General features: G+C 27.2%; 2 protein-coding genes across 2 annotated transcripts in view; both read right to left on the reverse strand.

Annotated features, from left to right (window-relative positions):
- Positions 1–19,612, reverse strand: part of LOC107442883 (BTB/POZ domain-containing protein 17) — a 32,152-nt gene extending 12,540 nt beyond the window's left edge. The window contains exon 1 of the mRNA XM_087161154.1: positions 19,474–19,612. The gene's annotated coding sequence lies outside the window, so the exon portion shown is untranslated. The remainder of the gene's footprint in view (positions 1–19,473) is intronic.
- LOC107442880 (lysine-specific demethylase 4A) lies at positions 760–19,613 on the reverse strand. The gene is made up of 2 exons (XM_016056552.4): positions 19,474–19,613; positions 760–6,349 (listed from the first exon to the last, which is right to left on the reverse strand). The coding sequence occupies exon 2, from the start codon at positions 6,317–6,319 to the stop codon at positions 2,912–2,914; it is 3,408 nt and encodes a 1,135-aa protein (XP_015912038.1). The 5' UTR covers positions 6,320–6,349; positions 19,474–19,613; the 3' UTR covers positions 760–2,911.
- Positions 19,614–27,960: the final 8,347 nt, after the last annotated feature.

The raw sequence follows: 27,960 nt of genomic DNA on the forward strand, positions 1-27,960 counted from the left end.
AGATAATTCCACTCAAAAAACAATTTTAATAATTATTTATTATACTATTTTATTTAACAATAGTTGATAAAAATTACACAGATTTGGTATTGCAAGGTTTACAAAATTTGAAAGAAATCAGAACAGTTTGTGAGAATTCGAATGTTAAAAAGTCATATTTAAAATACGATTTCTCAATAACTTTTTAACCAATTTGGTTCAAATTTTGTATTTTGCTATACGAAGTTACATTCTTTAAATTAACGTGAATTTAATATTTTACAATTCAAAATTATTTATACTATTGAATAAAATAATAAATATTCACTCACAGTCATTTTTTGCATGGAATTATTTTTGGATAAATTATTTTTATAATTGAGAGCAAAAATTCTTTTATTTGCTAAGAAAGTTCTCGAGACAAGACAAAAGTAAAATTAACATTGAGGGGTTCATACTTTAAACTGATCTCCTGACCAAACTATTGGGACTACATTTCTAAGATTGCAGCAACCCCCTGAATTTTGAGGGTCAAAAAACTAAATCTGACAACAACAAAAAAGTATACTTATTCAGAGAACGTACAATTTTGTGTCCGATTTCGTAGCTTAAAATATAGTGTGGACAATATTCGAAGTCACCCTCTCAGACCAAAGATTGTAAACTAGTACATACAAATCCGATCATTTGATTAAACGTTTTTCCAGGTGTTTTGTTCATTTTTTTCTGTGCACTATGTATTTAGATTAATCATGAAATATTCCTCAATAAGATGCAAAATTACAACATTCAACAATATTTATTTCTTATAATTTCAATCAATATACATTTTATCAATTTTGTGAAATGATTAAATAATATGCATGGCAACAATGCAGAAATATACAACTTCATCTATATGAGATCATAGATAAAATTAAACATCATACACTATCTACAACACATATATCAATAAGAACACAATTGGTGGGAAAAAGACATGTATGCATGGCCACGCTCTATACTGTTCAAATAAAATATTAAATACCAAATAGAATCAGCCTTTCCCAATACAAGAAAATTATATTTGTAGGAACAATAAACAAATGGGAAAAAAGAAAAGAAAAAACTTTACAGAAGGAGTTCCCAAAATGTGATAAGTCATGTTAATTCAAGTAAATATTCAAGTTGAAATATACTTTTTATATCAAGATTAGAGAAAGCATTGAAAAAGGAATTTCCTTACTGAGGTGGCAATAAGCACCGGATGCTTACAAGACAACGTGTACCGACCAACGTGCGTCACACATTAGACATAGGAAAAAATTAACAAATTGCAGCTTTTTCCTTCACATAATAGTATTACAATCTTAAATAAAAACTACATCTAGCAACAAAGAATAAATTTAAAGAAACAAATGAAGACCAGAATACAAAAACAAAATTTATTTCAATCACAAAAATGCAATTGAAATTCATTTGAAGAACAAAATTATACAGGCTTCTAAGTACTTGTGCTATAGTAAAGTTGAAAATAATATTAACTCACACATAGATTATATACAATATTTAATAAATTATCTTTAAATATAATTTTGAATATGAATTTTTTTAGTTATCATTGAGTATAAATTGTAAGAAACTACAGAGATATGAAAATTGTAAACTGAAAGGAACCAATGATTTTGAAAATAATCCAGGGAGATAATTCCAACTAAAAGTACTCATTGCTGAGCATTCAGTCATTTAAAAAAGAAAAATAAATGAAGACATTTTTTTTACTGTAATTTTTATTTTGACATCATAAAAGTAGATATATTGAATTAAAAACTGTTGTTTCAAAAGTTGTGTAACAGTTTCATCTTTTTGTAAAAAAAAAGTCTACATTTTATTTTAAAAAGTATTAAAACAGATTTAATAGAACAGAATTGAAAAAGAAATGGAGAAAATTCTGTTTTAAAAAGCACATAAAATACTGAATAATATCTAACGTAAATACAAAAATTAAAATAATCATTGTTTGTGATAATTTTCACGAAAACAAAATATATAATGAAACTTAAGTTAAAAAATAGTTAAAAGCTATTTCATTGTTAATTAAAACAATTAAATGTAAGTCATAAATCAATTACCACTTACAGGCCCATAAAATAATAAAAAAGGCATTAAAAATTAAATTATTTTCAATCGTAAAATTTATTTTTTATGCCAAACAAAAAAAAAATTTAATAAATAAAAATTGTTTGTAATATAATATTACAGAGCAATCCAATTTCAAAAATAACTTAAGGTAAACAATTAACAACAAACAAAAGGAAAAACATTTATTTTTGTAGCAAAGTGGGAGGTATTTTTGAAAAATTTACAGTTTAGTTAAAATATCAGTAAATACATAAACATTCTATCCAGTAATTATGTATTTCATACATTACAGTAAAAACTCCAAATTATGTTGCATGGGAAGAACTCACAGGGTTTAACAATATCATACATCTGGTGTTATAAGAAAAATTATTAGATGAATTGCTTTAAATAATTCCCTACTGTATCTCGATTTGATTACTTATAATATTTTCTAACATTTACATAGAGAAAGTAAAGAAGCAAGAACAAATGTATACACATTGTGAAGATTACATAAATAATAGAATATCAATTGAAAAGCACACACACAGCTAGAATCTGCAAAGAAACTCATTAATGATTTTTATACAATGGTGTGCATCTTCATTTCCCAAAGTTAATTTATTTGGGTCAAAGTTTTATATAGGAATTCTTTTTAATTAAAATTTATTTACACTTTATCAAGTTTCTAATGGTAACCATGTTATAATGACACTGTTCTGTAAAACATTTCATTGATCAATAATATGAGAATGGAGCTGATGAGCAAATGAAAATCAACTTCAGTCAACTGATGTATGCTGAAGTTTAAAAACATAATCACAATAAGTTAAACACTCAACCTGTACTTAGAGTTAGTAATCCTGACACGTTTTCCATTTTTTTCAGTATCATAATCAATGGCATGTCTTTCACTAGAATGGGATACTTTTGATTGCACAGCTTTGGGTAGCTCTTCGTCAGCAGCATATATTTCTTTCCTCTCCAAACGCATTACAGATCCATCATCAAACTCAATAACATACAACTCACACGACTGTGATCCTTTAAACATGCCATTATAAATCTCACCATCAGGCCACTTTACTCGCACTTTCTCATTCATTTGAGGTGTGCCCGACTCTGTGATGCTTCTACTGACAATATCTTCAGGCAAAGTGTTTGTTGAATGGGAGTTGTCATCAAACAGGATAGAATAATACTCTTGAATGTATTTAGAGATCACATTAGCCCAGTAATATCTTTTATTTCGGTGTTTAGCTATGACTTTCTCTCCGACAGATATACTTGTTAGCTCTCGTTTAGGTGGCTTACGTCTTGCAGCAGTGTGCTTTGTGCATATCATGTGGATGGGGTCCGGCCAATCACAAGTTTCAAAAATCACTCCGGCCATGTAGCCACATGTGACATGGAATGATATGAAACACTTTCCAGACCGACATTGAACACATGCTCCCTTTGGCTCTTTGGTAATGGAGGTTTTAAAACAGTATCTACACTTTAAACGTTGGCGAGCAGACGTAACTTTTGACACGTTAACAGGTTGCTTTTGAATGGTGTTTTCAAAGAAAGTTTCAGCTATTAGAATTGCACAAACTGCATGAACCCAGCGACCATCAGTAGTTGGTTTAAGAGCTCCACCTCGCAAGACGCATAAACAACACTCTGCTTTAAAAGCTTGTGCTGTACACCGTGTGCAAACCCAAGAGTTTAATGGCAACATTGATACACCGTAACAAGTGGCATGAACAGATACTTTGCATCTTGAACATGTCAAAAGTGGAGCTGTACCATCCATTCTTAATAAAGAATTTGTATCAATCATGCAATCACTATTTAAAGAATTACCATAGCAATAAGCTGGCATTTTGACAGCACTATAAGAAGGCACATGAACTGGTTCTGTGGGAAAGCTATTATTATGATATAAAGGTGAAAACACTACACAAATAGCACAATGAGGTGCTACGCTAGCTAATCTCTCATTGAATGCGATTTCTGCATCAAAATTTCTAGGCTCATGCTGCCAGAGATTAGTAAGATGTGTAGCCCACCTAGTATCCAGGTTACTTATTCGCTTACTTTTAGATTTTGTTCCAGTATTGGGTTCAATTGGTGAAGAAAAACTAGTAGAACAGCTTTGACTAAGTTCATTAAGATTTTTTTCTTCAAGGGATATTTCAGCCTCATTGGCAACTACAAATGGATCATCAGACACTGATTCATTCAATACAACTGTCTCCACTGATGAATCACTTGACATAGCAGTATGTTTTAAGGACTGTTGAGATAGGGGTGAGCTATCAGGGGGAGAACTCGAACAACTTTTTAATTTAATTTTCAAACCATTTCTTTCACAACGCCAAGTTGGAGTAAAAAGTGGATACTCTACAGGAGAAAGTTCGGTTTTTAACTTCGTATCTTCCTCTAAACTATTTGATTTTCCTGACCATACAGTGTCATGCACCATGTCTTTTGAATCAAGTGTAACAATTGAGAATGAACCTGCATTTACAGCTTCTTGCAATTTAGGATAATCTTCAAATAACTTTATTTGTGAATTAAAAGCTTCTGTAGTTTGAATTTGTTTCAATTTTTCTTGCTTAATCTTCTCTTCACGATCCCAAAATGGTTTTAGCTCAGGTGGCTTTTCACCAGCAACAACTGATTCATTTAGAATAGTTTCATTTGGATAAAAACTCTTAACTTCTTCTTCAGGCTCTGACTTAGTAACAACTGTGTGCTTTAAATTTTCTTCTTCAAGTGAAGTATCCATGGTGACTTCTTGTTCAGATTCAGAACTAAGAATTTCTTTTGTTGCATCAATTTCAACTTCATTAATTTGCTCCCTATTTAATTTGACTTCAAATTCATCTGTTTTGAAATCTTGGGAAGAGATTTCACTAGCAGTTAAAATAATTTCTTTTGGTTTTTTCTTTTGCTTTTTGACTTGCTGAACTTTTGCTTGATTTTTCAAACGTTTTTTGGAAGATTCACTTTTAACAATTTCGTTGACATCATAAAATTTAGTATCTTCATCACTATCAGCCACATTTGTTTCGTATTCGTCATCTTGACTACAACCTGCTTCAGCAATATCTTGAGGTTTAGCAATGGGATGCCTTTTTATTTTTTGTACATCTTTCAATTTCTTTCTCTCTCTTTGCGCACAAAGTGCAAGTTCTAGCTTCTTAGGGGCAGGAGCTGCATACTGACGAGCTGGGTCTTCTGGGTGAGAACCTATATCTTTACCAGCTTTCCACAACTCGTATCTCTCTGGTTGAAATTTTCTTACAAAAATATCCATGCAAATTTTCACACAGTCATTTCTACAAACGCAGGAGATAGATCGCTTTCCATATTCAACCCAACGTGGCAATGCAAAATTGGTAGATTCTGCAATATTATATCCATGATTAAACCCGGAATGATAGGCATATGGAAATGTTATCATGAATTCTCCTGGTTCTTGAGTTATCTTACTGAAAGGGATTGAATATTGTTTCAAAATATGAGGTGATATTATGGTCATTTTATGTCTCAAAAAGGCAGGGCACTCAGAATGGCTACCATGGAAAAAACCAGCAGCTAATCTTTCCAATCGTCTCCCATGTTCAGGTGGAATTACATACCAAGATTTGGGAGCACCATAATGGACATAATTAATACTATACAAATCCATATCTTCTGTATGCCATGCAAATGTAGTTTTCCACATACCAAAATATAAGTAAGCAGTATTTACTCCTTCAATTTGTATCTCATAATCTTCTTTCACCAAATCTAAAATAGTATTTAGGCGCTGGATATTAAATTCATTTACACCAGTATCATAAAGAGATCCAGAAACATCAGCACCATAAATAGGTGAATTATATGTAATATTTTTCCAATACTTTCTCTCCAAATCTTCGTAATCAAAATGGTTCGGAGTTCGAAATTTGGGACTTTCAGCCATCCTACGAAATTCTCCTACAGTCAAGCATTTTTGAGAAATATTTAGCTGTTGATATAATCCTTGTCTTCCAGTGACCATTTGGGTAATAGGGCTAGGGATAACAAGATCAATATCATCGTATCCATTTCTACGTGGTATCCATCCTTCAGGAGGAATGATTTTCGCCAAGCCAGCTCTATGAGCACCCTGTGATTCAATATATTCAATGTATTTAGAGAAATGTTTAAACTCTTCCATAGTAGGTCGAAAGACTTGTATTCTTGGAGCAGAATAGGACATCTTGCTATTGAATTAAAATACCAGTAATACCTGAAAAGAGTTACAAAATATTGAAATATGGAGTTGAGTATAAATAAAAAAAAATTTACAAATTAAATAATCTCTATACACAATAAATATTTTGATGTACATAAGATTCAGTAAAATAGCACTGTGAACAAACAGTTGCACTTTATGCATAGAGGTTAACGAACTGTAGGATGTTTGTCACCATTTCTGAATATGAAACCTCAATTTCAAAATTTTTGTAACAAGTTATTTTTTTTAAACATTTTCCTTGTAATAATCACCCAAGCAGCAAAATGATTTGGGTCTTCATTGAACCAATATTCATGAATCTTAGCTTAATAAAGTTTCAAATAGCCGCTATTTTTCCAATATTGGCCATATATAGAACAGACCGATTCACCCGATACTTTATGGCCATTTTACAAGCAATATTCATCTTCTATAGAATTGTTAGAATCACCATATATTTTATAATCATTTGTAAGGCAATATAGACACTATATAGACAATTCTAAGACCAATATTAAAAAATCTAGACATCCTAATATTGGTTCCTCAATGCAATGCATGTTCTCATATAGGACCCACATTGAGCTAATTTTGAGCAGAACTGTAGCCAAGGTAAAATTGTTGCAAGGGATATTTCAAAAGTTTTTAGCATATACTAACTAGTTACAATAATTGAAAGTCTATGAATTAATAAAATGATGTTTACCCCCTGTTTTAGTCATGAACACCTTTAAGATTTTAAAAATTGCTATTTGGTACTGAGCAATTCTACCATTTATACAGATATCATATTTGCAGACCTTACAAGCATATAACTAAGTTTTAAAAAAATTCGAGCAGTTTTAGTGATTTTTTAAGAAATAAGTTAATGTCATTTATACTTTCTGTACTTTTTAGTAACTTTAAAAAGTTTAAAAAAATTAAATACTAAGTGTCATGAATCATGTTAATATGTTCAAGATTTTCCACTTTTTAAAATAATTTTTTATTTATTTACTTATTTTTGTACTACTGAGCATAATTAGCTGTGTTTTGCATCAATTTTTTTTATAAAACTTTGACATTAATTTTTTATTTATATTTACAATTTTATGTATTTATACTTTTTCTTTACCATTTGCCCTAATATGTTAATCGAGAACTGATTATAATTTATTTTTTGCTAGCAAAATATATATACTTAATTTATTGAGTACACGATTAAGCCGCTTTAAAATAGTTCTGTGTTCTCCCTAAGCGTTTTTAGAAGGGCGGACCGTTCTGCCTGCCCCCTGATCCCTATAAATGCACCCTCTTTGTAAAAATAAGCTGCTATCCCTTAAAAACTCAATTCATATTCTATTTTTAAGAAAATTTAATTAACCGCTAAAGTAACAATTACACACAAAACTTATCTGTGTTTATAAGTTTAACTAAGATTATAGTTACTATTTCAAATATTTACTTTGTTAGGATTATCCCCAACTGATTAAATTTTTATAAGCTTTTCTTTTTTCTAGGGGGTACATCAATAAATTTTTAAGTGATTTAAAATTTTAAAATTATTTTCTAAATAAATAATTTAAAAAAAATGTGAACCCTTACATGTTTATTTTCTAATTATTTTCGGAATAAATCATAGAAAAAAATATTTTAAGGTGTTAATCAAAAAATATATCTTTATACACATATTTTGTTAATTCTATTTTTCATTTATTTATTTTTTGAAGAAGAAAAAAAATGTATGCACTGAGATTGTCTCTTAGCATGTCTTTAATTATTACTTATAAACTACAAATTTTTCTCTTATTTAGATAATGAGTACCTATATAATATACAGTAACCTAAAAATTGTTGAGGATCAAATTTAGTTATTGCATGATATTACACATTTTGATAAATTTTTATGGTTTTAAGTTAGTGTGATTTCCCTTTTCTGTGAGGAAGCACCCTGTCCTTTTTAATTCCTACAGAGAACGTAGATAGTTTATAAAAAAAAAAATTTCTAAAAGAGGCACTTGATTGCTCATGATGCTTTGATTGAAATTTGGAAATACGATTTTAATAATTCTTTGGTACTTTAACTTACTAGTTATAAAAATATAAATTTTGTAAAAAATTCTAAATTAGGTTTATTGTTTCCTAGAAAGAAATTGTTTAAATTATCACTGTTTGGCATATGACTGATAATTAGATATGAATTATTTTTAAAAAAAGATACTAAATGTCTCATCATAATGTAATGTAATAATTATCAAATTATAATTTTAATTGTAACATCAGTGATAAAATATGTCTCTAAAAATGAAAAAAATAAAAATTGTAGCATTTGATTTCATTAAATTTCTCTACCTAACAATTCATTCAGAAATAATGTATTCATAGAATTTATATTAAGATAATCAATAATAAAATATAATCGAGGAAGCTCAAGTGTCGTAACAACTTCAAGGTTTAAATAACAGTATTGTCAAAATCACATGGAAAAGTTGCACATTAATTGAAAAAAAAAAAAAAAAAACTCTTAAATTTACAATGAAATCAGCATGTTATTAAGTAATTATTTAAATGCGTGATTTGAAATTCACAAGTCATTACAAAATTCCGAATTTTTAAAACCACATGGAAGTGCGTTGCAAAAACTGCCCAAAACAATGCTTGTCAAAAAGTGATTATTTGAATATAAGGTTTGAAACTTGCGTGTCGTAATACTTTCGTAAAAATATGGGATTTTCAAAATCACATGGAAAAGTGTTGCAACAACTGCCTTTAAAAACAACAATTAAGATTTACGATGAAATTTGCATAAATAAATCATGTTAAAAAGTAATAAATGCTCAATTTATAATTCACGAGTCATAATATTGTAATAAGTGTATCATAACAAGTTATAAATGTAAACAAAAACTGAACCATTACTTCAATTTATGATGAAATTTGTAAAAGTAAAGCTGGTTAAAGTGTTTTTGAAAATCGTGCATTGTACTGTTGTATTTAAAATAGCTTTTTTTTTTTTTTTTTTTTTTTTTTTTTAAATGTGGAAATTTGTAGCAATAAATAAACATTGAAAAAGCATTTGAGGAACAACATTGATTCATGACCGAATCTATGCATCAAAAAGTAATGACCCGAATTTTAAAATTCAAAATTTTCGACTTTTTGTAAAAAGGAAAATCGTTTTCAGAATCTCCCTCAGGTCGCACATCAATCACGCGAGCTTCAGATTGCCTATTCAGGGGTCTGTTTAGAAGAAATTTGGGTCCGTTAACGGACCCTTCACAAAATATCTTTTCATAAAAACGGACCCTTCACAAAATATTTTAACTTATAAACGGACCCTTCACAAAATGATTTTTCTTTTAATCGGACCCTTCACAAATTTGTTTATCTTCATTATTATTTTGTTAATTGAATAAACCCTTTCCAGGGCAGAAAACAACAAAGATGGATGTAAACGAACTAAATTTTGTCTTCGGCAGACGATTCTTCCGTTATTCGTCCGAAATGAATATTCTGCGTTCAGCAGTATAGGCTAAATACCAAATATTTGTATGTTGCATCTCTAGTTTAGAAGCAGAAATTGTTGTTTATTTTTTAAAATTAAATTTTTTTAATTATAATTTTACAGTGTTGAGCATAATCTTGTATATCTTTAGAATTTAAAAACTCCTTGAAAAAGTTTTTTTTTGCAATAACGGACCCTATTTGCACAAATTCAAAAAAACGGACCCTGGTTGAAAGAATGTGAATAATTTTTTCACAATTTCACAAAAAACGGACCCTTCACAAAATGTCTGGACAGACCCCTGCTATTTAAATAATAATTTTTTTGCACACTTTATTTGTGCCGATCTCATCATAAATTTATGATTTTTTATTTATTATTATCACTTTTTTTTTTTTTTTTTTTGCAATTCTTTCATTTTTTCAACTATTTTTTTCGGCAGTTATTTCCATATATTCCCTAAAAAATTCTGATAATTTTAATACGACATGCGAATTTTAAAATGCACATTTGACGCACTTTAATCATGCTGAGTTCAGCATAAATTTAAGTGATTTTTTTCTTCAACTATTCCTATATTTTCCCACGTGATTTTGACAATATAGAAAATAGGCCGAATATGTTAATTCGGGACCAAATAGCAACACTGAAACCAAAATTTCACTGCTATGCATATATTTTGCGGAAAAACGTATTCATTAAACACTAAAAAATAATACCCACCAGAAACACTTTTGAAAATGCTGTGCTATCATAAAAACGTCCAAAGATAATACACAAAAGCGAATCAGAGAGAATAATGACCGATCTTAATTTTTGAAAAAATTTTTTGAAGCTTAACATCTCAGTTTTACTGTTACCATACATTCAAGATGGAAAAAAATTAAGTCTATCAGAAATGCTCTAAAAAGTTAATTTTTCCTCTTCTTTCTTTTTTTTTTTTAAAAAAAAAATGAAAACAAAAAGGATCTTTTTTTGAATGAGCTTTTTAAATGCAATGGATGGATTTCTTGTGCTGGAAATTTCAATGTAACTTACTCATATTTTTAGAAGAAGAAAAAATTGCTATACAATAAAACTTATAATTAGCATTCATTAAAAAATATGCTGTGTTCCGTTAAAAATGCCTATAAAAAGAAAAGTTAATTAAAAAGAAAAACAGAAAAAACAAATTGTACTTAGCTCCTAAAACAAAACTTAAACACTAAAATTAAAATTTCTCTATGTTACTAGTTATTTATACTACAGCACAAGGAAAAAGTGGCAGTAAATGAATAGTATGAGACAATCCGTTAAAATATTGCATTTTAATAAAAGCACCAAAACTGTAAAAAAAAAAAAAACTTTTCGATTCTTATAACTAAAAGTGTCGAAAAAATGATGAAATTAACTTATCTAAATATAATTTTTAAAAAACAACAACTTGTAGTTCATTATAAAGAAATCTAGTTTATATTCTTCAAATTTCGTTTTTCTTTATGTCTTCTAGAAGATAAATTTGCAAGCCATGTGCAGAAACATGGATTCCAAAACTTAAAAGTTGTGTACAAACTCTTTCTTAAAATAAACAATACTATAATACAGTTAAAAAATACGATTTTGTATATTTCTTTATCATATCTATTATCTAGAGTGAATTTTTGACAAAAGGGTCAAGTACTTGTCACATCCTCAATTTTAATGAAATGCTATTGCAACCTGAGAAATACACAAAGTGGCGGGAAACGCACATTTTTAAACTGCTCACTATTCGTAATTTTGATTTAAATTTTTGTTGCTAAAGAGATCTTTTTTAGTAAAAAAGATAAATAAATAAAAAATAAAACATTTACTTCATAAAAATCTAATAATCAATAAAAATAAATAAAAGTACATTTACAAATAATTATTTAATTATTTTATTTTGAAATATGATGGGTTTGTTTTTATTTTAAGATTTTGTTTATACTGCATAATTTTTCTTCAGTTAAAATAATTAATTTGAATTTATATTACTTCATATGTATTACATTTTTCCTCACTTTCATTCTGTGAGCATTTTTTTATTAGAATTTATTTTAAAATAAACTTTTGCATTGCATGATATAATGATTAAAAAACATTTTTTCTCAGTTTCTTTTTTTATTTCTTTTATTATAGCAAACAAACTAAATAAAAAAATAAATAAATAAAAACACTCAGCAATTAGAAATAACAAACATACAAATTAGAATATGGATTTAAAAATATTAAGGTCAATTCTAGGGATTATATTAATTTAATTTTAAGGAACAAAAAAATCAACATCATTCCATGAGTCATTAAATTATAATCATTATAAATATATATTAGGAATGCAAAGAATAGTGATTTGGTCTCAGGCAAAATAGCAACATTTTTAATTTAAAATAAAATACATCATAATTATTATTATTATATCATTTATTATATATCATTTATATAAGTTTAGTTATTATTGAAAAATAATCGAATCTTAGCTACATTATTGGTATAGTGAAAAAAAATTTCTTAACAGAAATGTTTAGGTAGTGATAATTAGAAATTATAGAAATATTATAATATTATTTGAACAACAAAAGTGAATACCTTATCCTTTAAATATAAATATGCTTTTAATACTGATAAATTATGTTTTTACATAAGGATAAATAATGCAGAGCTCATTCTAGGCAGAAAATAGGGCAGGGTGCAAAAGTTTAAAAAAAAGGGCATTAATATTCTAAAAAGGCAATAATTTCTTTCTATGGGCTTTACGCGTTCTATTAAAAAACATTGTCAATTTTTTTTTTTACTTTACTAAAAGTACCAAAGCAATCATATTAATTACTAATTTTTTTAATAAATTAACACACATATCTATATCTATCTATCTATCTATCTATCTATATATATATATATATATATATATATATATATATATATATATATATATATATATATATATATATATACAGGGGTCTGTCCAGACATTTTGTGAAAGGTCCGTTTTTCGTGAAATTATGAAAAAATTACTCACATTCTTTCAACCAGGGTCCGCTTTTATGAATTTGTGCAAATAGGGTCCGTTATTCAGGGGTAGCAGCAAAGTTTTTTAAAATTTTAGGGTAATTTTAGGAACTTGTTTCAAAAAATTTTAGGTAAATTTTAGGGGTAATATATGATTTTGCTAGGATAAAAACAGATCACACGGTAGTTTATTACATAACAGAAGATTATTCTTATTCATCCATACATATCATAAATAATTGCAAGTCATAAAATAAAGCTCTGAAATTTAATAAGTCAAGAATGAAATCTCTAAAGTGTAAAAATGAAATTTCAACTTTACATATTACTTAACAAAAATTAAGTGCATAATTCAGGAACAGGCAAAAGTGAGAATAAATCAAGAGAAAAAATAAATTAACACCAACTTGGAAAAATTAAATATATTTTATTAAATCCAAAACAATTCGTCCATTAAATTGCAACGCCAAATAAAAAACTAAGGAATATTTGACTAAAACTTTACGAACTTAAAATTATTATAAGCGATATATATATTAAAAAAATTCACAATTTCATTTCTTTCCTATCCTCAACAGATTAAGTATACAGAAAATGATTTAATCATTTATGAAGTAAAAATTTACCATATAAAAACTGTATCAACTTAAATATTATCAAAAATAATAACGTCTTAAATTGTATATACTTTAAACAATTTAAATTATCATATCTCTGATACTTATATGTATTATAAAAGTTTCCAACATTTAATATCAGATAAAATTGAAGGAAATCATGACAAAAATATTACTAACTAAAGTTATATATACTGTAAACAATTCCCTTTCTCATCCTCTGTGATGTTTACATAAACAATAAAAGTATTAAAAAAAATGATCTGCATACCTTTAATTAAAATTATTACCATAAATTAAAATTCTTTTTCGATTCTATAGTAATTTTTAAAAAAAAGAACCTTCCTCTCTAAAATAAAATACGTTTTTATTTGATTTTTATTTAATTTTTACCTTCTTAATCAAAACTTTATTATTACCCTTTAAATTACCTTATTAAGAAAAACTATTGTGTGATTTAATTAGATTTCAAATCAGCAATTTATATTAAAAGTTAGAGAAAAACAAATTAATCATGATCATTTTTCTAAAATGTTCTTGATATGATTTGTGAGATTCTTTTACTGCCCTCAATAGTGTTGTGGTGATCTTCAACACTCCTCCATAATTTCGAATGGTATCTTTGATTAGTCTAAGAGACATAATAGTATTCTCATGGGGACTCACATTAAGCATTGCTTTATTTATCGAAAAACATCTCTCAGGATCAGAATTCCCATGTGGCAAAATTAAAACAGTTTGAATTAATGTAGCCAAATTCTTATATTTTAGATTATTGCTGTTTTATTCATATAACTCTAATTTTTTAGGAACACCAACAAAATTTTATCAGATTTTTATGAATTTTAGGGTTTGCACATAGTTTTAGAAATTTTATGAATTTTAGGGGGAATGCGACCCCTGGTTATTGCAAAAAAAAAAAACTTTTTCAAGGAGTTTTTAAATTGTAAAGACATACAAGATTATGCTCAACACTGTAAAATTATAATTAAAAAAATTAAATTTTAAAAAATAAACAACAATTGCTGCTTCTAAATTAGAGATGCAACATACAAATATTTGGTATTTAGCCTATACTGCTGAACGCAGTATATTAATTTCGGACGAATAATGGAAGAAGCGTCTGCCGAAGACAAAACGTAATTCGTTTACATCCATCTTTCTTGTTTTCTGCCCTGGAAAGGGTTTATTCGATTAATACAATAATAATGAAGATAAACAAATTTGTGAAGGGTCCGATTAAAAGAAAAATCATTTTGTGAAGGGTCCGTTTTTATGTTAAAATATTTTGTGAAGGGTCCGTTTTTAAGTTAAAATATTTTGTGAAGGGTCCGTTTATATGAAAAGATATTTTGTGAAGGGTCCGTTAACGGACCCAAATTTCTTCTAAACAGACCCCTGATATATATATCAAGTTAATGAGCTAATTAGCTAAGTAATTTATTTAAAATGCATGCATATATTAATAAAATAATAAATGTATGTTTTTAAGTGCCTGTAGTTATGCTTTAATAATTAAAATGATTAATAATAATTAGGTATGATTTAACGATAGTGAAGTAACTGCAAACTTTCAAAGACAAGTGCACTATTTTTCCTTTCCCATATAAATCTATATATTGACAGCAATGAGAAACTAAATAAAAAGAGATGAAAATAAAGAAGGGTTGAGGAAAGAAAGGGCAAAAAGGTTATGGAGTCTATTACATCAGGGCACTAATTTACTTCAGGGGCAACAGGGTGGATTCTTCTGATCAAAAGGGCAGCAGGGTGCTGTGCCCTGTTTACCCTGCCTAGAATGAGCTCTGAATAATGCAATATTAAAAATAATAATTTTTTTTTAATAAAAATAATAAATTTGTTTAAAAGTTAACCTTTTATTTTTCACAATATTTTTTTAAAAGACATCGATATAAAAAAATTATTTTTTAATATAAATATCATTTGAGGAATATTCCAAAGACATTTTTAAATTCATCACTCTTCTACTCTCATGCCGAGGGTGTATTGATTTTAAGTTCAGCGTTAATTGAAAGGATGTTTTCAAATTTTGGAGTAATTCACTCAAAACTTAGAAACCGTCTTGTTGTGAAAACAGCAGCTAAATTAGTTATGTGCTATTTAATGTTAAGAGGACCAATTGAACTTGATTACTAATTAATCTTCCTTTTTTTAATGTTTAAATTGAAGAGTCAAACAATATTAATAAAACATTATACTTTTAAAAAGAAATATTCTCTCATAAATTTAATAATCAATATGTTATTAGTTCTATGTTTTACCTTTTAAATATTGTTCAGATAAAATTGTGACATAATTTGAGTAAAAGGGTTTTGGACAGTGTAAGACAGTTTTGGACAGGACGGTTTAAACCATTCTCTCTTAAACCATGCCAACTCTGAAATAGAGATCATCTTAATTGCAGAGTCATAATGAAAACATAAGTTCTTTTAAAAAGAAAAAGCTATATAGAAACAAGACAGAACCAAGAAGAACAAGACAGCTAGAAACAAAAATCATTCTTTAATCTTAACAAGATTCAATGTTACAAATCTTTCCATTAATTTCATTTTTTCAAATTGCTGTATTTTTTTGTTGTTGTTTTTTTAAGTGACCATAAAAGAATAATGCTCATTAAAAAATGCTGATAAAACAAAAAGCTAATAAAAAAATAAACAAGAAAAAATTGACAATAGAATAAAGTCTGTTTGAAACACTGTTAACAGAAAAAAACAAAAATGAAACAAAACAAATAAACAAAAGTTCTCAATCTTTAAAATATAAAGTGTTGAAAAAACAAAGAAATTGACGTGTCTGAACATAATATAAAAAAAAAAGAAGAGGAAACTCATGGTTTAGTTTTAATTCTTCAAGTTTTGCTTTTCCAGATGTCTTACAGAAGTTAAATTAACAAGTTTCAGAACATGTGTAAAAACTATTTTTAATAAGGTATAGTAAATCTTTTTATTAAAGATTATTCTTTAATAAATCTATCAGAATTTCCCCCAAAAAAACTGCAGAAAATTAATTTTCAAAGGATACTATGCCAATTATTCGGTAAGAGGGCTGAACATTTAAATAAAGTTATTAAAAAGAAATTCAAAAAAATATTAATTTTAAAACTTTAACAAAGAAAATATTTCTTAATTTAATCTTTAATAATTAAGGGCTCAAATCAAGGTTGGGTTTTTGACATCATAAACCAGAGGCAAGTTCCTTTTATGACATTGGAGACACTTTATTAGATACCAAATCAGTGGCGAACGCAAGGGAGGGGTTTAGGGGTTTAAACACCCCCCTTGAGCTCAGGCAAAATTGCAAAAATAAAACTTTTAGTAGAAATTATGCGAGCTATTATTTTTTTAAGACTATATATTTTTATTTACCTTATGCCTACTTTTTTTTCCCTCACGGTATTTCTCAGAATACTGAAATAACATTTACTATAATAAGGTTTTCTTTTAAGACCAAATTCACGTGATACTGTTACGGACTGGTTCCTTTCTGTCTTGCCAGTATAGTTTTCGAAACTGCTGTCATTCGCTAGGTCTTTATGCGATGATTCTGGAATCCTAGACGTTCTGTCGTCTTTGAGACAATTCGAGAATTTTGGAGATGCAGTGAAAAATCATATAAAAGGGGGAACGGAGTACAGTGGTGCTAGTTAGTCAGACTAATAGTTATCTCTGCCGCTTGTCTTTCGGAACTTGTCGCTAAATCTGTTTTGTTTTGTCTTAACAAAAAATTACTTCAATCGCCGAACCCGTCGTCGCCACTATTTCGACTAGTGAAGAAATCAGTAACAATACCATTGGAGATACTGTGCTCGTTGAAGTTATCCATTCCAGCTCGAAACTTTGAGATCGTAACATAGCGGATATTTCCGTGCCAAGATATATATATATATTTGCTGTTCTTGGATCTTTAGGATGTCAAAACGCAAGAATTTAACAATTTTTAATTATTTTGAGAAAAATCATGACCTGAAATTACTGAGGTGATAGCATCTAGTACCAATATAAGTTTTTCTGTTGTACAGAAATGTGATACTTCCGTTGAAGAAAACGTTTCTAGCATAACAAAATCTGATGAACGTGAAAGTGACCCTCAAAGTGTTACTTCCCACTCATATGACGTTGGACTTTTTTCAGAAGATATTGCATTATGTTCTTAAACTTAAAAAATCAAATCAAAATTTAACTAAGCAATGTTGTCTAAATAAAAAGTCAAAATTGTCTAGATGTCTAAATTAGGGAAATAATAGTGCTTTATTACAGACTCGAATTTCTTTTAGTAGTTTCAGAAAATTATGAACACCCCCCTTGAAAAAATTCTGCGTATGCCACTGTACCAAATCATGCACAATACTTGCATTATATACTTATATAATAATGATTTATATTATCTATCACATGTAAAAAATTTTGTCAAAATTATTGAATATATTAATTGGTTTTTCTAATGGTAATCTTCATATGTTAAGACTCATATTATAACTATTTGGTTTATATTACAAGTAATAACTATGAGTTGTTAATTATTATCAATCTAAATATTGATAATTCTTTTATGTTACAATTTAGGCAGGAGATTTTTTAGATTTAATAAAATTAAATTCTTAGCTAATAATTAACTGATCTCAACACATAATTTTTTTGTTTATTGATTCTCAAACTTTGTTATATTGTTTAATAAGACTTAGGAGTGAAATTAAAGGAGCTACAGGAAAATTTTCGGTCAAACAAAATTCCTACCAACTTCTTTATGTTGCTTTGCAAAACTGTTTCTCATTTATATCTTGTTAAAAAACAAATGTCGATTTGTGTATTTATTATTTTGAATTCCTTAAGTTAAGTTCCGAATAAGTGGGACCTTAAATTTAATTTAATAAATTTCAATATATTTTGATTCCCTTCCCCCCAAAAAAAAGCTAAAATTTTTTATCTAAGTTTTGTTTTAAGGAAATATTATAATCTGCGAATTTTCAGGACTCTTTATTTAATATTTTCAGCATCAAAATTTAAGTTTTTGATAGTAATTGTAAAAAAAAAAGTGCTTAATATTAAAATAATTCACGAATATAGTTGTTTGATCACTTGTAATTTAATATGCATGATCATTTATTATACTTCTTATTAATAAATACTTCTTATTTATACTCATTGATTAATATTATTTATACTTCTTAAAAGCAAATAGCCAAAAACATATGAACTGGGAGTATTCAAGCATTTTCTACTTCAATGTAAACACAATACAATAAAAGGTAACTCGTTTTTAAATATTTTCTACAGCATTTCTGATCAATGTGTCTATTTCTATTATTTTCAAAGAACCAGGTTTAACAAACAAATTTCCAGATTCCATTTGATCTTGTTAGAAGAGAGTTCCGCTGAATTCGTACTTTAACAATGTATTTACAATCATAACCTACCCATTGCATATAATTATATCTTCAACGTGTAATCATGAGACGCTTTTACAACAGTAAACAATCCTCTGTACATACACATATTTAACCACCTCACAAATGATTAGTACTTATAAAATAGTGCCTACAATCACAATCGCATTGATAAATTAAGAAATAAAAAATATTCTGGTAAATATTAGGAGTGAAACTTAAATATTGAAAATATCTCCATAAGGATTTTACACATACTAATTGCAAAATTTAGTTAACACTACTTATCTAAACTAAAGAAATAAAAGACTTTAACAAATGCTTTAATAAATCAAAATATATTTTATTAAACTATTTAAAACCTTATTAATTTCCTTTGGATGTTTCGATATCCTCATTTCAAACTGATCATGGTGCTTTACTTCTCAAAAAAAATATTTCATCATGCGAAATGAAAACGCTCACAACCGATATAAATTGGATTGTAATAATTTTAATTTTAACTATTATATGAATCACAACCTTTTGGTACTTAGATAATGAAGTAAAAACAAAAATAACATACTTTTTATCTAATGCTAAGAACATATCGTAAACAAACAGATTCAAACATTCCATAACTTACCGTAACAATATTCCTATTACTTCTGCTTCAAAGCACACAGTTTTGACAAAAACTAACTAATACTTTAAAAAACATTAAAATATATATTATTTGGAGCTATAACGATTATCATGATAAATTTATCAGAAATGAATTCCGCTAATTAATAAACATCGCTATACTGATCGCTTTCCAACCAAGGGAAGAAGCTCCTCAAAACGTTGCCATTTTCTTATCTTTTTTGAATAAGTTAAAAATTTGACGACACATTTCAATTAAGGCTGTTGCTTGGCTGACCGCTTTTTTAATAAATAGAGGCATTTGATTGGTCAATTACATCATCGTTTTCATCGTTATCGCTTAATCGTTTTGTCAGGTTTACTAGAATGGCGCTTTTAGCATTTTTGCTTGGCAGAATTTTAATAACGCGCATGCTCAGTTTGATAATTTATTTAAACCAATCGAAGTACTTCGTAGACAATGAATATAGATGCTTGTATCCTCTCCTTTGCTTGCGTATACTCAAACAAAGACATAAAGATGGAAAGATCAATCACTGTACCAAACAGATGTCAGGGTGAACGAAACATTACTTGTGTCTGTGGGTACAACCGGCTGAGCAACTGCGCATGCGCAGGGCGAAATTTTTCGACGCCTCAGCCAGTTGTAAACAGCGAAAAGTTGCCAAATGTTGCAAACCTATCTCTTTACAACTGGCTGCGAGATTTTCGGCTTTGGATAGAAAGTTTATTAAATCATTGCCAGATGGCGCTGAATTTCAACGAACAAATGGTGATAAGAGGAATAAATTTTCATTTAATAATGATGTTAAGTTATTAAATGAATTTTTAGAAAATACATGAGTTTTTAAAATTGTTTTATAATATTCATGACAAGAAAAAATAAGTGTGTGAAGTAATTAACTTGTAATATATCTTTCCCATATCCATATCTTTAAAAGTATGCAAACTCATGATAATTTTTTATTTAAAAGAATTTTTCAATCATATGTATGTATATATATGCACTCCAAATTCATGGGAATAGTTAGATAAATAGCTATATGTTAACAAAATCTATTATTTAAGTGATAGTACATATTTTTCTCATTAAGAAATTGTATACAATTCAAAAACAGAGTATTTGGTAATTCAGTTTCACTATCTTAACATTTCATTCTTTGTAAATATTAAAGATTGATACAAAACATGGATAAAATTAATTTGATCCTATTCAGAACACTCATTTAAAGCCTACTTCATACAAATAGGTAAAATTATTGTTATGTGTCATTATATGTAATTTAATTTTACATGATTAAATATTGTAATTAATATGATTAAATAATATAATTTCAATATGATTATGACAATCTTACTGCTTTAATTATTATTTCTCACATGATTAGGCGAAGCATAATTTGCCTTAAAATATGTATTTGTAACACAGAAGATTTAAAAAGATTCTAAGAATTGAAGAAACAAAAATAAACAAGTATATAATGACACATTACTGAAATTATACATTTAGTTGTTAATTATGATCTTTTTGACCTTTTAAGTACAATTTAAAAACTATTGCCAATAAATGTTTCATGGAAATTCAGCCACTTAAACCCTTTGCATTCTGAGTACTTTAAAATGATTTTTTTTCTTCTTACAAGTTTATTTAAAATATACCACTTTCTAATAACTAACAATCATAAAATAATGTAATTAATATTAAAAAACATTTTTTAAGTGGTTACTTTTGATGTCACATCAGAATTAGAAAATTTCAAAATAATAGGTATATCCTTTCTTAAAATATAAGTTACCTTGACATATTGTACTTAAGTCTATGCTGTTATTATGCCTTATATTTACTAAGTAATAAATATTTATCAAATAAGTAACACCAAGAGAAGCATATTTTATCTTAAAAACCATTTAACACACCACAAAATATTAAAATCATAAAACAAACATCAATTAACAAAATTAACTAACTCAAACTGTACATAAGCCCATGTACTAGTAAAAACTGAACAGTAGGCTTTATTATTTGGGAATTCATGTGAAAACCTTGAACAAGCTGTAAATAAAAAATTAGGCATGCTACGCTTGTAAATAAAAATGCACCCTCTTGCAATGATTGTTACACAGTACGTATAAGCACGAACATATTGATTCACGATTAGTAGATTAAATAATAAAAGTATTCCATTCAAATTGTCATTATTTTTCTTTATTTACCAACTGTCATTATTTCGCCACAAAAGGAGAGGCACTTTTGGTAATGTCCCAGTGTAAATTTTCAAAGCTAGTGAATCGGATAAGCTGACCTTTCCCCTTTAGCATTCATAAATGTTTTGCTCATGATTGGACATGGTAATTAAAACACATTGGGCACCAATGAATACCTCACTAACTGTCCTACTTTGGCTCTTAGATTTAGTAAGATAATGCAACACTTAATATGCACTATACAAAATTGTTAAACATCTAGGTATCCAAAATCCATAGGTTAAATGAACTTTTCATATTATTTGCTAAAAGAACTTAAATATAATGCAGTACATGTCAATAAACATGGAATTCCACATACAACTTAATACAATATATATATCCCTTTTTAAGAGGATGTAAACAAAAACTATATACATATAAGGTAATATACTCACCAATCACCATTATACTTACTAATACACCTATATTATCAGATTCCCAAAAAACTCCACATCGAGAAAATTGTTTGTGGAAATCAAAAGATGCGGCTTAGAAGGGGCAATAGAAAGAAAGACTTGATATCAAAATAATAAACAAGTTCCCTCACTAAAGCCCCACTGAGCCATTGTGCATCATAGATTATCGCTAAACTGCATCACTTCTCCACAGTTAAAGGTAATGCTTGCACAACCTCTGCTTAAGAAATCTTACATACTTATATACATTCTGGTATTTCATCAATTATTGATGGGAAATATATATAATTATAAAATAATCTTAACTTTACTGGAATTTTGCACAAGTAGATTCAGTAGAAAATATGTTGCTAAATACATCATTTAGTAAAAACTACCCCAATAATAAAACAATGAAAGACTCAGATAACATTTGATAGATTTATTATGGTGCTCTTTTATATTAACTTAGTTAAATTTACTTCAATGTGATATACAAGTCTACAGTTACCACATTACTACGTAAGCTCAATCATAGTAGTCAAATTTTTTATCATAGAAATACAATAGGGATTATAAACACATCTAAAAATTTCAATAAATTCAACTTTATAAGTATCATAATTTAAGAATCTACATACGGTTAAATAATCTTAAAGAAAAGTAATTATAATGTCAATATACCATCATTTACAATTAATAACCTTTCAATTGTAAATGATGGTACATTGACACCTTTTAAAACCATATAATTTCCATTTATTATATTTTCTACACACATAAAAGAATTAGAACAGTTCAGAAATTTTTTATTGATTACAGTTTAAATATGCAAAAGAATAAACTACCGAATATTTAAAATAATACTCTTTTATTAACAGACATTTTATATTACATTTCCTATTTTATCAAAGATAAAATAGGAAAACAAATATGTAACTAAGCTTAACTCAGTAACGTGGAAATCTAACTACTTTATCACAGATAATTAGAATTATAAAATGTCGTAAACGCTTCTAAATACATTGATACAATATTATAAACAGAAAAAAATTATTTAAAACAATTAACTTACTTTATTTAATGAATCATAAATAAAGAGCTTTATTACACTTGCATTCGAAGCTACACTTAATTACACCTGTAAGCAACAAACTATGTATACCTCCGCGCAATCTCTTCAACAGGGTTACTTTTCGAAATTATTTGGTGAAAATTAAATTCTAGCCAAGCATTTCAAGCGCATGCGCAGTTGCTCAGCCGGTTGTACCCACAGACATAAGTACGAAACTTTGGACACATCACCGGTCTCTATTTTTTTTATTTGATTTTCATAAATTGTTATGATAAATAATAACATTCCGTCTCTGTGCCAGAAAAATCTGAACAAATTTTTTTTAAAGATTTATAATTTGTAAATTTTAAATGAAAAAATTAATGTATTTTAAAAAATTGATTTTTATATTGTTCTGAAATTCAAATACTTGAAATAAATATTAAAAAAACAATTTAAGTGCTTATTAAAAATATATAAAAAATATAAAAGTAACTAAAAAATAAATAAAATAATTAAAATAAAATAGAACAGTTTTATAAGCAATCTAAGCTGCCCAAAGCATTTAATTTCATGAAGAACAATAAATTGGAAAATGTTAATAATTGCTGAGATAGAGTCTCATAATTGCCTGTTAGCGTTCAGTTAGTTAGTTATTAAAACTTTTTCATGGTTTTCATTTGTGCGTAATCTAAATTCTAATTATTTTCATTCAAGAAGTCTTTCAAAATATAATTTCATTCCTGTATTTAAATTACAAGTAACTTTGATATCTGGGTGGCCTACAAAAATTCAAAAAAGTACAAATTATTTCACAGCATTTACTATTTATCAAAGATGATTAAAAAAAAATTATTGATTATTAAAAAATAATTTTATTGCGATAATCAACATTAAGCTGGAAACCTATTACTATTAAGCAATTTAAAAGACTTTTTCGTGGTTTTCCTTCGCATGTAACACAAATTTGATTACTTTAATTTAATCTTCATTAAAATAAATTATTCTTATAACTTTCATGAATATGATTGTATTCTGATACTTAAATTGTTAATTACTTTGATCTCTGAATTGAATTAAGCATAATAAGGGTGTTTCATTACATTCACAAAATAAAAAAGCTCACACTTTGATTTCTGGGTTGAGTTAATAAGAAGAGCTTTTCGTTCTGTTCAGAAAGATGGTACCCTATCTATTAAGGATAATAACAATGAAAAAATGTTTATCTATAATTTTTACTCCGATACTTAAATTGCAAATTATTTTATTTTATATACCAATAACAGCGATCTGAAAAACATTTTTGTCTGTTTTTCATAGCGTGTAACGCGAAATTTGATAATTTTAATTTCAATTTAATCTTGATTATAATTAATTATTTTTACAACTTAATTATTTATTAACTTAATTATTTTAACTTAATTTATAATTAATTAATTAAAATAATTAATTAACTTAATTATTTTAACTTAACTTTAATTTATTTATAACTTAATTATTTTTATAAACATAATTATTTTTATAACGTAAATATGGTTTTATTCCGATACTAAAATAGCGAGTTACTTTGATTTTCGGTTAAAAACTACAAAAATTTGAATAACATCTCGTTATAGTCACAAAGAAGTCTCTCAAAGATGCTGAAAAATGATTCATTCTAAAAAAAAATTCATTGCGATTACTGAACTTCTAAATGGAATCAAGCCATCTGAAAGATATTTTCGTGGTTTCCCTTCACGTATAATGCAAAATATGATTGTTTTCTCAAATTTTTATTCAAGCAAGGAAGAAAAATATTTATACCATTATTAACCACTCCAAAAACCAGAGTAAATGCTTTATTATAAAACTGATACGTCCAGAATTTGGAATTATGATGAACTTGCCTGTATAATTTGATTCAATAAACTGATTTATTTCTGCTTCCCTTCTTACCATTATTATTATTTTTTTTTAAGTGAAAAATGATTCTTCTACATTACTGTTAGAAAATTTGACGGTTCATCAGGTTGTCTTTTGTCAACATCTGAATAAAATTCGAGCAAATAGTATTATATTTGTAATGGCGAAAATATCCAAATGATAAAATAAACATGAACTTTTTTTACAGTGTTAAAATTAAAAAACTTAAGTACTCGGGTTCCTATGATTTTATTATTTTACTAATAACTTATTCTAGTATGTTATATTGAAATATCTGATATATGTTATATTGAAATATCTGATATATGTATTTTGAAATATCTGATATATGTATATTGAAATATCTGATATATCTGGAGAAAAAAAAATTTCTAACCAAATGTTCTTTGAGTCAGGAAGAGACAAAAAATACCTGTTGATTTTTTTGAAATATGCTTTCTATCACAAACGCCTTAAAACTTTGTTCTCGATAAAAATAATTTCAGATGATTTTAATCCTTCATCTCTTATTAACCTCGTTATATCATGCTTTTGATCAAAGTTCAGCAGCGTGTGCGTTCTTTCTCTCCTAAATATTAATTTGATCCCTACACACGTTTTTTATTCCATTACTTATAAGGATTCGTAAAATATATATTAACTGCCCGGATTAGAGAACAACTGAATTATCTTCTTCAAAAATGGCAGTTATTTAATTTAAATTTGATACTTTTGTGTGTGATCATATCTCAGTGTCAACCATATCGGTGTCACGTATCAATGACATCCAATAAAAATCTAACTGTCAATGAACTTAACTGAGGAGAAGGAATTAACTGAATGCTTAATAAAATAAGAGCTTTCTTTGATGATATGTTTTTTAAATTAGTGGTGAAATCGTCTAATAATTATTTTTAAAAATCGTTGCAAGAAAGGTTTGCAAGCGTATTTTTTTTTTCAGACTCATGCGAGTTAATTCAAATCAAATAAATATACTATATGTACACTCTTTTTCTTTCTTCCGGATTCTAACGAATTAAATAGTATTCATACTTATCAAGGTATTTTACAACAAAGTGCTAACATAGTACAAAGGTACATATACTTGTATTGATTTCTGTGTATAGATTTTTTTTTCCTTCTATATTTGCTTTCGGAAATTTAGCTGTATAATATTTTATACCCAATTATGTAATTCTGTTGCGATCGTAATTTTTCTTAGAAAATTATTATTTAGATGATTAGTTGAATATTCATAAAGTACGTTAAGAAGAGGTTTGAAAAAAAAAGTAATCAATATCATGCGTAAATGCTTTGGTTTTTTTTCCTTCTTTTTTTAATAATGTGTTACGTTTGTTTTTTTAAATCATTCATTGCCACTTATTTAATTTAATTACATATAATGTCAGGATAAAAGCATATCTCAGTTTTTACATAAGCACGTGAGAATGTTTTTTTTCATGAAGTTTTCCTGCTGGTTTGTGTTTAGAGTGATAAATATTTGTTTCAAAACTATAATTTATGTATCTGCAACTGTATCTCAGGACTGACGTTTAGCAGTTAATTCAATAACTAGCATTTTATTCAAGTGTTCCACACGCACCCCTAACTCTCTAGAAACTACATTAAGAGGCACTACTCATGCATGTTCGTATCATATGCTAAATGAACACCAGTTATTTATTCTTCTAAGAATATGGTGTTTGTTTTACTTGCAAATTTCAGATCCCCATTTGTTGAGCACCCTGTTGACATGAATGAAATATTGTAAAACTCATATTGAATATAACTGTATGATATATTCTATATAGTGATTAACTCTTCTTTACTTGAATTTTTTTTCTAGTTAGCTAACTCTAGCAGAGATGACTTATGTGTCCTTTTTTTAGAATTGAACCTTTATCAATAATAATGATTTTTTATATGATTGGTCTGGGCATTAAATGAAATAAATATAAGTATATCGATTATCACTAAATGTCAAGTTTACTACGATGTATTGCAAATTTATTCAATTTCTTTTATTCGTTATGCAAGTCAATTTCCTGAAATTTTGAAATTTTTTTTATTCAAATTGACACTATTTAGCGATAAAAAAATCTTTGGATGCATTCTCAGATGTATAAAACAAGCTTTTAAAAATTTTATATAAATTTTACTCAGGTATTTGATAACTTATTCTTTAATATTTACATGATTTCGTTATAATTTTTTTCTACAAATAACTAATTAATAACTGTTGTTATATTCATTTAGTAAAGTTAATAAACAGTATACGATTTGATAATTAAGAGTTCATTTAGAGCAGAAAACAGAACAGGAATAAATTTAACTTCATCATAGTTATATTCTCTAAACAATAACTGCCTTTTTTTTTTCCGTGAAAAAATCACTGAATTTTAAAAATAAAACTATTTTTTTTAAGAAAATAAGATCAAGGCAGAAGAGATTAGATAAACAATATATAATTGATTTTAACAAATTAAATTTAGATATTAAAAAAAAAAATTATAAGGATGGAAAATTTCTTTCTGAAATTAGATATTTGCGTAGATAAACTATTTCAGCTTAAAAATTGGGTTTTAACTTCTAAAATAAATTGATATAAATTAATACATTTAGTTATATTTTTTAATCAAACCATTTTATGTAAAATAATATGTTTCTTAAAAATCTAACAAATCTTTTTCGTGCATAACATGACCCTGTTTAATCATAACGAACAACTGAAAATGTGTTTCGCTCATTATAATTATGTAAAGTCAAGCGTTAAGGCTAAATTAAATACTATATAAAAATAATTAAAAAATTTTCGCTTTTTTTTTAATTGTTATGTCTTTCTGTCTTGTGCATATTCCACAATGTGGTTAAGCACTGATTAATTCATTGT

Source organism: Parasteatoda tepidariorum, chromosome 4, assembly GCF_982258835.1.
Source record: "Parasteatoda tepidariorum strain Cologne lab strain chromosome 4, Ptep-v5.0, whole genome shotgun sequence".
Lineage (NCBI taxonomy): Eukaryota > Metazoa > Arthropoda > Arachnida > Araneae > Theridiidae > Parasteatoda > Parasteatoda tepidariorum.

Bases quoted from the DNA above. Each gene is read 5' to 3' on its own strand.
- LOC107442880 (XM_016056552.4), bottom strand. From the start codon at position 6,319: ATGTCCTATTCTGCTCCAAGAATACAAGTCTTTCGACCTACTATGGAA.